Source organism: Gouania willdenowi, chromosome 16 (genome assembly GCF_900634775.1).
Source record: "Gouania willdenowi chromosome 16, fGouWil2.1, whole genome shotgun sequence".
Lineage (NCBI taxonomy): Eukaryota > Metazoa > Chordata > Actinopteri > Blenniiformes > Gobiesocidae > Gouania > Gouania willdenowi.
In genome coordinates this window covers 12,996,025-13,008,311 of record NC_041059.1, presented here as the reverse complement: position 1 = coordinate 13,008,311, position 12,287 = coordinate 12,996,025, and the positions used below count along the sequence as shown (strand labels likewise).

Below are 12,287 nucleotides of genomic sequence, written 5' to 3'. Positions count from 1 at the left end.
ACATTTTTCTTTTTGTTATTGCAAGTTTGTCTTCAGTAAGAAGTTGTAGTTCATGCACTGAACACCTAGTATTTCCCAACAACATACCTGGATAATAGGTTGTACACTTGTAATCATTGTAACTTTGTCTTGTTTACTATTCTAACATTACAGTGTTGATATTGTATACAATATTGATGCTATTATAATGTAATTTTCAAGAAAGCGATAAGTTGTAAGCGAATGTCTTGGGGAAAAACTCAACCCCTCTAGGATACACACAAGCTAGTTTTAGAGTGACACAAACAGTAACAGGGTTGATTTTAACCAAGACTCAAGATAACTGGACAACTTTTGACTCAATATTTAAGAATGCAGCAATTAAGTTATTCCAGAAAAAAACTGTTGACTTGCCACTTCAATCCAATCTATTTATATAGCACATTTAAACAAAACGTACTGCACATGAGATCATAAAAACAATAAAACCAAAACAATGCAAATGAGCTCCACCGCTAAATGAGTATAAAACAAACAAATAGAAATAAAAACACGTTTAAAACAAACAAATAGAAATAAAATCACATTTAAAACAGACAAATAGAAATAAAACTGATTTAAAATATAAATAAGATAAATAAAAACAATACAATAAATAAAAAACACAGGGGACCACACAATTAATAACTTCTGTCTATAATATAACACAGGACGCTTTGCCCGTAATATATATTCATTAGTGCCACCAAGAAAACTAACTTTAGTGTTGTATGCATGTCTTAGCCAAGACATTTTGAAAACCCACTGACCGGAAGCGGACTCTTAAGCCTGCGGAGACAGCTTCCGGTGTCACCGCCTTCTTTGTCTCCGGCCCAACATTTCGAAAGCATCGGCTGTATTTGATTCCCCCTCCTGTTGATCTGCGGATATATTTACATATATCCCCAGTTTTCAGACGTTGGATGACTGTCGACTCTGATCTATTTATGCCTAAAAACAAAGCGCCAAAAATGGATGACCTGGACTACAGTAAGTATGCTCAAAGTGTAGCTGTTTGTGTTGGCTGTCGTTAGCTCTGTGGCTATCTGTTAGCTCAGGTGTGACACTGCTTGCATTGTACACCTAAATTCAAACAACTTATTGCCTTTTCTAGTTTTTTTTTTTTTTTTTTTTCCACGAGTACAACACCGTGTGTAGACTGTGTCTGTGTAAACCACTTGAGTGAAGCCTATGGTTAAACTTGTCCTTAAATATATTGAGTGGGTTTTCAATTCCGGCGGGGGTCGCTTACACACCTGATTTGCATCGGGATATTTTAAAATTTTAAAGCTGTTTAAGTGAATGAATCAATGATGTGAGTCGTGTTTATTAGAGTTAATGTGGCAGATGTGGCTGAGCATCAGAGCTCGTCGGTAATGCAGACTGTGGGCGTGGTGATGTCTGCTACGGTGTGTGTGTTTACAGTACAGAGGAATGCTCTTAAGTGTGTCACATATCTTCAGTTTTTCCTCCAAATATTTACAAGTTACAGCTCAAGCTTCAAGTGGGACTCTGTCCAGCTCACTCCTTTTTAGCAAACGGTTACAATAGGGTCATTCCATGTCATGTAAACACATTTTCAGGACATCCTAGAGCTGGACGATGTGAGCCACAACTCATATCTGGATGACGATATATGATATAAATCTCAAAAATTTAAATTCAAATTAGGTCTGACCAGAAAGACAATTCTGGGTTAAATTTGCTGTTGCAAAATGCCACACAGGATCATTTAAAACAAAACACAAAAAAAGCTGCACAATGCTGTATGTGCCACTTTTGGCTTTTTCCCCTCCAAGGGACAGCATGTGTGAGTGAGTTCTGTAGTGTGGCTTATTTAGTAGTAGATCTGGGTAGCACACCCTCAGAAATCCATCTAACTGTACTTTTCATGCTGTTTTGGGAAGTAGAGAAAGCGACTCCTGAAACAAGTATTAAAATAAGCTATACAAAATAGTGTCTATTTGTATGGTTGCCGTACGGACAACCCCCGGTGCTATTGGTACGGTTACCGATGTACACGTACGTGACATCTTAAGGTTAGGGTTGGGTTATTACCCAATATCGCAACTATTTTTAGGGTTAGGTTTAGGGTAAGGTTTAGTCTTGCGACCTAAACTGGCCAATGACTGACCTATCAAGTGACCTAAACTGGCCAAATAGGGGCGGATAGAATGTTGGCATATTGATACGGCAACTGTACAATTAGCCACTGCCTAAAAAATATGTATATCGAGATAGATGATTTTGCAATTTTTGATTTTGCCAAAACAGAAAACTCGCCCAGCCCTAGGACAATTTAGTGAGGTGTGTATTTGTCGATTTTCGCTCGTCTTTGTTTTTCTTCCATTTTCAGCTTCCAATATCTCAGGAACTACATCACATAGGAAACTGAAAATTGGTACAGTAATACAGCTCCACCTACTCTCTAAGAAGATACAAAATATCTGCTAGACATCCTATCTGGTGGACATGCCAGCCCCTCAAATTTGAAAAAATGTTTGTCGGGGCCATGTTTGTTTCTTCAGTAAATAACTGAATATGCCTCAACTCAATGTAATTTGATCAGCTTTGACCTATGTACATAGACTGTTCAAATTACAAATAATGAGTTGGATATATTCATTGGTTCTTAGGTGACGTGCAAAAATCTTCACATATACACCTCACTAAATTGACCATATCTCAAAAAGTATTCATTCAATCAAAATTAGTGTGCCTATTGAATAATACCGGAACAATTGGTAAAAATTTCATGATTATTTGAGACCTAAGTGCGTGGGCCATTTGTGAAATGATATGGAATGACCCAATAATGATTATCAACTGGAGTTTACCTCTTCTGGCTAATGTGAAAATTAGTTTTTCCAGTTGAATTGTAGATTTATTTATTTTTCAATTTAGTTATGTAGTGGTGAGTGTGTTGCATTTGTGACTATTGAGTTTAATTTAAATGATGGTGTATGAATCACTGAAGGGAGGCTGTTTCAGTTCTTACTCATGTACTTGTAGCTCATTGCCAGTCCTTTTTAAGGTGGGTTAACCAAATTGCCCAAACAAGTTGCCTCAGAGTGATGTCACTAAGTACAAATTGTTCAGCATAATAAGAAACGCGAAGCTTTCAGTTTTGATATTATTTTCAGAACAAAGAATTGATACAATGGACATCGACTGTTTTTCTTCTGTTCTTGCTAACTTCCACCTGGACTGATTTTTCACATCCATTTGGATACATTGCATGAATAATTGTTCTCCTCTCTTGCAGTCCCAGTAGACCTGAGCCCAGAGGAGCGCTCTGAGTTGGAGGACATCCGTAGGAGGAAGGGTGTCCTCCTGCAGGAGATCCAGAGGCTCAGGGAGGAGCTAAGAGAGGCCATTTTAGAGGTGGAAGGACTGGAGACCAGCACAGAGGGCAGGTAATAGTTAACCCTACAGTAGTGGTCTGTTCTGAATAAGACTGATGGAGACTTTATGTTATAAGGTGCCAAAAATTATGGATTTTAAATTTTTAATTAACATGAACACTTATCATATCTGCACAGATTAATTTAAAGGTCTGCAGCAGGGGTTCTCAACTGGTCTCACTCTGGGACTCACTTTTTTTTTTAGAATTCAACCCACCAAATTTAGTTTTTCAAAAATAGCTGCTGAAAACACATTTATAATCTTTTTAAAAACAAATCTCTTCATTTTCCTGTGCAATATGCATTTCACAGCATGCCTGTCAATAGGAAAGTTTCTTTCAAAATAAAAGACAAGTCCAACATGATAGACATAATTTATTTATTTATTTTGGACCAGCTGTCCGTGCCCCATGAAGGTATATGACTTTTGGGTCCCGACCCACCAGTTTGAGAATCGCTGGTTTAAAGTGTAGAATGGGTTTTCTTTTTTGTGTCACAAAACACTTTTGACACAGAATTCCATTTTTCATTTTGCTGATTGATGCTTTGGGGGTTTTGTAGTGAATATTGTTTTCTGGAGGAATTAGACTGAGGAAAGTACTAGATTAATCTTTAACTGCTCACGTATAAATTTGTTTTTGTTGAAATTGAAGGTGTTTTAGCATCGACATAAACACTTTGGTTCTTTTTACAGTAAAACTTTACAGAAAAGTCGTCATGTGGCCATGGGCAGAAAGAAGTTTAACATGGACCCTAAAAAGGTAACAGAACAGCTGCTGGGGGTGTGTGTGTGTGTGTGTTGTGCTGTTGTGATGGCCTCTGTTGGCTCTCTGCAGGGTATTGTGTTTCTGGTGGAGAATGAGCTGCTCAGACACACACAGGAGGACATCGCTCAGTTCTTGTACAAAGGAGAAGGCCTCAACAAAACGGCCATAGGAGATTATCTCGGAGAAAGGTGCGAGATGTGAAAAACTTGTGATTGTTACCTGCTGATGTTGTTAAAGCTTCTTATAACTTTTTTGTCTTCTGGTTCTTTGCAGGGACGATTTCAACATCAAAGTCCTGCAGGCTTTTGTCGACTTGCACGAGTTTACAGACCTCAACCTGGTCCAGGCTCTCAGGTATTCCATGTCTGCTTATCAAGTGTTTTTCAGTTTAAACCATGGAGGAAGGCCCTTTGAAAAATATTCAGCAATTCTCTAGTGAGCAAACCCACTTAACAATAGAAAGTCCTGCCTCCATTATCACCTTGGCTTCAGGAGAGGAAAAAATGACTCAAGTGATCAGCGGGGCCTTTGTAAATGTGGCTGATCACAGTTTGTGACCCTGACCTGTTCTCTGCAGACAGTTCCTGTGGAGTTTCCGTTTGCCTGGCGAAGCTCAGAAGATCGACAGAATGATGGAAGCTTTTGCTCAGAGATACTGCCACTGCAACCCTGGCGTCTTCCAGAGCACTGGTAAACAAACGCACACACACACCTCATGGCCAGTACAGAAAACATGAGAGGAAAAGGTCTTTGAAAGTCATTGTTTATATCATTGACTAACAATATTCAACAACACTTTTTGACTTGATTCAAACTAAATGCAGACAAAGACAGGATGGCTTAAACTTGATCTCAAGTGGGCGCATGTTTTATGCAGGAAAATGAGTAACTTCATCATTCCTGTGCCCTAGTTTGCTCTTCTACGTATACATAAAATACTAAATATGTAAGAAACGACAATATCCAAGCAATAAGTGATAGATATCAGTCCCAACAGGATCTTCACTTTAAATTCCTAGATTTTGAATATTTTCTATTAAATTAAAGGAAATATTATGTAATAATTTGAGGAAAATTAAAGGTTTTTATGAGAATTTAGTTTTTTTTTTAGAGTTTAACCTTAAATATGACTGCAATCATGTGATATAAGGACCAAGAAAACTATGAGCACCTGCAAATATTGTTGAGTTTCTTTTACACAATGATTCATGTTGTCTGTCATTTTTTCACATTCTCCTGCGTGCCGAATTGGATTCAGGAATAATTACAACGGCAAACTTGAGCCAAAAAGGTTTGAGAACCATTGGCTTCAACTATTGCAAAAGTAGTTGATGGTGAAAATTTGCGTTGGGTTTACAAAGTTCTAAAAGACTAAAAATATTGTAATTAAGTTTGATCCTTTAGTTAATGTAATGTAAAAAAGGAGGAGCCTGATGCTAAATGGAGTAATCCCAGTGTGGGAAGTTACACATGAGGTTTGTTGGATCTCTGCCCATGGAAGGAGGATAGTACTTGTTAATACATGTAAAAAAAAAAAATATATATCAAAAGGGCCCAAACCTGCTGCAGGCTCCAAAATGTTGAACTTTAGAGGCTTGCTGTAGCGCCAACTCTAGGGTGATTGGGTAAGTGTTTGCGCAGAAGGAAGAGCATGCAAGATAGCACTACAGTAGGTTCCTGGCTGCTTAGGCTGCCTACCCCCAATCAAAAATGATACTTAAAATAATAAATTCCTATTGGTATTTGTGAATCACATGCAGACGAAGGTTGGCACTTGGTTATGTTGGTGTTTTTGGACCAAAATTCTTGAACAATCGTTAAAGGTTTTTTTTCTAACATTTTAAGTGTGTGAAATCTGAGTTTAACCTGCACATCCTTTTTAACAAGTTTTGCATGTTTCTCCTTTTTTCAGACACGTGTTACGTGCTGTCATTTGCCATCATCATGCTGAACACGAGCCTCCATAACCCCAATGTGAGGGACAAACCAGGCTTGGACCGTTTCATCTCTATGAACCGCGGCATCAACGAGGGTGGAGACCTGCCAGAGGAGCTGCTCAGAGTATGAAGCTTCCAACACAACCTGCCGTTGTAGCTTTAGATCTTCTTTGTTGTGCTTAGTCTTCTTTCTTGCTCACTCCCTCCTCACAGAACCTTTATGAAAGTATCAAAAACGAGCCGTTTAAGATCCCAGAGGACGACGGTAATGACCTGACGCACACCTTTTTTAATCCTGACAGAGAAGGATGGCTCCTGAAACTAGGTGAGACTGTTTTATGAGAGCTTTTCACATCAGCTTTAACCCAGTTTAAGACACGACACAGGAGTACGATAGAATATGTACGTCCTGTGTCTGCTGCTCTCTTCTTTCTGGCCTCTGGAAGTGGATTTGAAATGTAGGGATAGCATGATGGGGAATAAAACTCACTTTCTCCTGAAGGCAGATGTAAAACTAATTGTGTCTTGCATGGCGAGGGCTACGACCTGTGTCACTAATATCATCTTCTCCTCCACCTGTTTCTCTCGTTCTCCTTCCAATCCCTTTGTCACTGCTTCTTCCTGCGATTTTCAACTTCTGCCGCCGCTGCTTGCTTTCTCAGGAGGTATGTACTGATGAAGACCTTAGAAACTGTAGTTTGCTGTCGCAGCACATTACTTTATGGGCTGTTTCTCATCATCATCACTTTTTATTTTTGTTTTCTTTTAGGGGGAAGAGTGAAGACCTGGAAACGTCGATGGTTCATTCTCACAGACAACTGCCTTTATTACTTTGAATACACCACAGTGAGTCTTTCTTGTCCTCAGGCTTTGTTTCAGTGAATTAATAAACTAAAGCCAAGCTAAATCACAACGTGTAGTAAACGCATTGTCATGTTGTCGGATGATTAAACAGTTGGTTGTTATCAAAGCGTGAATGTCGTCTTTGCTTGTTTCTCTAACAGGACAAAGAACCTCGAGGTATTATTCCACTGGAAAACCTCAGTATTCGTGAGGTGGAGGACCCGAGGAAACCTGTAAGTATGCATTTTAATTCCCAGATATTTTTTTTTTTTTGGTTTATGAAACAGGGATGGTGTACATTGATATTTATATAGAAAATGTACCAGATTTAGCCAGGAGGCTATTTTTCATCATGTTTATTAAAGTTAATGTTTATTAAATACAGAGTAGCCAGGATTAGTGCACAAACTGACAAGATCCACCACCTCAGATTTTTTACCAATTTTTTACCAATTATTAGACATTTCAGTCAACCCCATTTTAATTCCAGGTGACCCCACATGGTTGAATTAAAACCTCCCATTTTGCCCTCAGAATTGCTTTGAGCTGTACATCCCTAACAACCGTGGGCAGCTGATTAAGGCCTGTAAGACTGAAGCTGATGGGAGGGTCGTTGAAGGAAACCACATGGTGTATCGCATCTCTGCCCCCACCCCCGAGGAGAAGGACGAATGGATCCACAGCATCAAGTACGTCAAAGCTTGGGGGTAGCCAATGTTGGGGTCAATTACCTTTTTCAATTACAATTACATCTTCAATTATCCATGCTCAGTTACGAATATGGTGACAAACATTTTTTCAAATTATAATTGATAATTTTCCCCTGGAAGTAAATTATAATTACGTTTTCAAATACTTAAGTTCAATTACAGTTAATTATTACTGAGCCAGAAATATATATTTTTTAAAAACATAAAACTAATTTGTGTTACCTTTCTGTTAGCATCTCTTATGATAATAACGGGTCAGTTTTGACAAATAAATCGACTGTAAAACACACAAAAAAATATTGTCCACCATCTTATTTGTTTTTCATCTCTTGGTTACCTTGTTAGGCTTCCTAATCAATGACATTATAGGTTTAATTATTTTTAGTGTGGGTGTCTGAGCATTTTTTCTGTCTCGATACCCCTCAGTTTATATATTTATATATTTTAAATGGAAAAGTGATCCTCAAGATTCACTGACGAGTAAACTTGATATGAAACATATTTTATTGATTGTTGACTACGTATGTGTAAGCCATCGGACTGTAACATGGCTCCCCGGGGTTACGTTTAATTAAAGTGTAATTTTTTCTCTAATTTCCGCATCAATTACATTTACAAAGTAAATTATCTGAACTCAATTACAATTCAGTTATGGTTACAGCAGCAATGTATTTTTAAAATATGATGATCTCATAATTGTAATTAATTATCAATTACACAATTAAAATTACAATTGAGCCCAACCCTGGGTGCAGCGATGGATTTCCTCTGTAACTGTTGATCGCGTTCTCATCATCACTGACTCCATGTTTACTGTGTGCAGATCTGCGGTCAGTGTGGATCCTTTCTATGAAATGCTCGCCGCCAGAAAAAAACGTATTTCCCTGAAGAAGAAAGAGGAACTGCCGTAGACGACTTCCCCCGTCAAATCCTTCTGGTCTTCCTTCGTCTTCGTTCCTTCCTCAGCTTCCTCTTCCTCATAGGTTTTTATTTTACTTCCTGAATGCCTTTTCGTCCTCTTACAAGGACTTCTTTTGCTGTTTTGTCAACCAGACTTTAGAGAAGTCAACCTGCTGTGGCCACTGCCCAGTAGTTCAGTCGTGACTCCAACGCTGTTGCACAAAGCCGACACTTAGCAGCTGGAGCGCGACGTTAGCTGCTTAGCGTCTCATCACCGATGCAGGCCGTGTTCACACTGACGCTGATCATATGAAGCACATTTTTCCTTTTCTTTGCACTGACAGATTAAAGAATGAAGGATTTGAATCACTTGTCGTAACACCAGGTGTGTGTCGCCGTGAGTACGGTAGTGAGTTGCACAGTAACATTTTCAACTTCCTGTTTATTCTTACGCTGGACTGCAGAAAGTGGAGGCTTTAGAGTAATGGGAGTGGGGTACGGTGAGATACTTTCACACTTATTTGTTCTTGTCACAGGTGTCGCTACAGATAATTTTCAGTTGTCACGACCAATCCTCTGATAAGATGATTAATGTTAACTTCTTCAATACTTTAACTTTCAATTAATTAGGCTGAATGCTAAGTTTTACTAACTACGATAGATTGTTTTGAGCACTTTGAGGTTAAAAATGTGGTACACATAATATATGATTCCCTTTTGCTTCATCAATCTAATTAACTCAGAGTTGGTGAATTAATGTTCAGAGAAATTTATTTAAACATAGTGAGGTATTGTTAGGTTGGAGTGTCTGAGCTTCGACCTTCATCCACTCATTAATGTTATTAGTTGTCTAATGCACATACTGTACATGTGGTCTGAATTTGTCCATAGAGGTTGATAGCTCACTCATTGCCAACGTGATTTTGCGTCCATACGGTTTTTATTAACAGACTGATTCAAAGTGCTTTGTGTCATCAGCGTTAGTGTGAACATGGTCAATGTTTGTATTACATTATTTCTGCTGCTTCACATTTTTTTCACACACCCTGGATGAGAAATGGCCTTTTTTTTTGATTGTGAAAAACTAGAAACTGTGAATTCCCAAAAAAAAAAAAGCATTTACATTACATCAATGATGGTCAGTGAGAATTGCTGGAGTATCAATACTGCAAACATTGTTTAAGTTTTAAGTGACGGACATGTTTGCGTGATGTTAATGAATGCTGCATTCATCTGTATATTTACGCACAGCTTATTTTCAGCTCGCTGTAAACTTGTGGTACAGAAGTGAATGATAAGGGTTTGTTCCAATGCGCTGGGACAGTTTGTGTTGTTTAGCATGTCTCTTTAACACGTTTGGAACAATAGATAATCAGTGTGTAGGCTTGTCAACAAACAATAACACTAATACTGAGCAGATCTCTTTGCTTATTTATAACGACAAGATGAAATCTAGAAATTCTCGTTTAAACATTCGCCTGTTTGCATTATTTTTATTATTTTTTTAGAAATCACGAAGGCAGCTTATTACAGTGTAACGCTTGCTTATTGTAAATAGACATTAGCGTATTTGTTTACAGGACATAGAGATGCTTTAATTTATTGTTTAGGTGAACCCTGATTTTGTACGAGCTGCTGAGTAACTGCATGTTGATACACAGAGGTGACAGTCGCAGGTACCGCTGCAGCGCTGGTCATGGTAGTTGGAATAGTGTTAGTGTTTCCCTGTCGGCATTTAATATGGAAAGCTTTGAGAAATGCACCCTATTTAATTGTCACAATAGAGGGTTTTAGAGGAAACCTTTTTTTTTTCTTTATAAAGCACACAAAGATCAGAGTCACAGCTGTGCTCTTTGCTTACTTAGCTGCTAAACATGTATTTACTTGCTGAGAATGACAGGTTTTTTTTTAAATGATAAAGAACACTAATACATTTTAGCTTGTTCAAATGTAATAAACCTGCAACAAGTTTGGACTCCTATTAGCTCAGAAATCTTTCATTTTCAAGAATTTCAGCACTTTACATTCTAATTATGTTTCTGTGTTTGTAGAAATCAACTGTAACCACACTTTGCAGTTTGTTGAAGTATTAACTGAATATGAGGAATACCTAGCGTTAGCGTAGCCTCACACGTGTTGATCTTAGTTCAGTCTGCTGATAGTGTTGCTCTGAGCTGATGGGATTTCTTTTGCATCATTGGATTAGACGCCACGTCAGGAAGTTACAGCTTTACTCTCTGCTTCCATGTTTGACCTTCTTCTCCACATCAGTCCCATTTCCCAGCTGTCACCGTCTGCTTATTATTGAAGTGCAAAGTTGCCAATTTAATAATGTTTCTTTCCAGATGAAGCACCTGAACAAAAGAACTAAGACTGGAACCCATTTATTGTCTTTTTTTTTTTTTTTTTTTTTTTTTGGCCGCCTCCCTGAGATGTTTTTGTATTTATTTATTTTCATTTTACTGTAATGCAAAGATGGATAGATCATCTGTAAATGTAGCAAAACACAGAGCCATTTGGTGCCCAGTGAACTACTGTGTAACTATAAACAGTAAATGGACCAAAAACTGTTTCAACGTGTGCTTTCATTTCCTACTTTATTCAGGTCTGAGACGCTACAATTCAACAAAAGGAGAAGCTGCATGTTATTATTACACTACTGTTTCTCACATATTCATTCATGGTACATTTAATTCATGGATAGTTTGTTGTTGATTGATAATCAGAATCAGATTTTTACAGATGCTTCAGAAATATTTCAAAATGAAAAGAAACATTAAAATGTAAATGTACAAAAGATTGTTGATTAGATAGGTGCACATCTCCCGTAAAATGTACAAATATGCAAATTTAATACAGAAAAAATAAGTATAGTGTAGTGAGCCAACTACACTGTAAAATCAAGAAGCTGTTGGGTTAAAGTGAGACTTTAATTCCATATGTTCATTTTTTTTTTTTACATACATATAAAGTAATTTAAACAATTATAATTCAAATCTTCTTTATAGAAATGTATTAAACATTAATTCATGCAGCAGCATCATCCAACACTTTGCCTTTATCTGTTCTCCCTCAAACTTCCTAAAGCTGGAAATCTGTAAAAATTTATAAAATAATTTTTTTTTAAAAAAGATTTTGTCATGTGAAATATTTTACTTGTAAAAAAGTTAAGTGGTTTAAGTTGTTTAGCTAGTTTAAATTGAATTACTAATCACCTGCTTTACAATGTTTAATCAGTGCCATTAACCTTGATATTATTTTACACTCGGCTGTATTTTCTCTCAACACTTTGTAAGTGACCAAAGGCATATTAGTGATGCAAAAACAAAGCTATGACTGATGCATACTGTTACTGTTACGTCAGTCACCTGACATTAGTATTTCACCTGCTAATGACAAACTCAGGAAAATACAGTAATGCTCCTAAAATTGAAGATGGCTGCAGTAAAACATATGTTAAGGTTGCGTTTATTCAGACAAGGTTTTTTTTTTTTTTTTTTTAAAGGAAATTTTATCTCCTGACATGTTTCAACTGTCGATTACCAGTTTTCACCCCTGAGGAAGGCTGGTAGTCGACAGTTGAAAGATTAAACTCAGGAATGTGAACTCGCTCCTGTGGATAATTTACAACACATTTAGTTATTTTTTGTGTTTAATATGTGGCTTGCCTCGATATAGATGAACTGATCAAAACATTTAAGGATTAAA

General features: G+C 37.4%; 1 protein-coding gene across 1 annotated transcript; it reads left to right on the top strand.

Moving 5' to 3' along the window:
* The first annotated feature begins 850 nt into the window (after positions 1-850).
* cyth2 (cytohesin 2) lies at positions 851-10,997 on the top strand. The gene is made up of 12 exons (XM_028471177.1): positions 851-1,008; positions 3,284-3,434; positions 4,117-4,183; positions 4,259-4,377; positions 4,463-4,543; positions 4,767-4,879; positions 6,102-6,250; positions 6,340-6,451; positions 6,896-6,972; positions 7,131-7,202; positions 7,504-7,658; positions 8,503-10,997. Exons 1-12 carry the CDS (start codon positions 942-944, stop codon positions 8,588-8,590), a joined length of 1,251 nt encoding a protein of 416 aa, XP_028326978.1. The 5' UTR covers positions 851-941; the 3' UTR covers positions 8,591-10,997.
* The last annotated feature ends 1,290 nt before the right edge of the window (positions 10,998-12,287 follow it).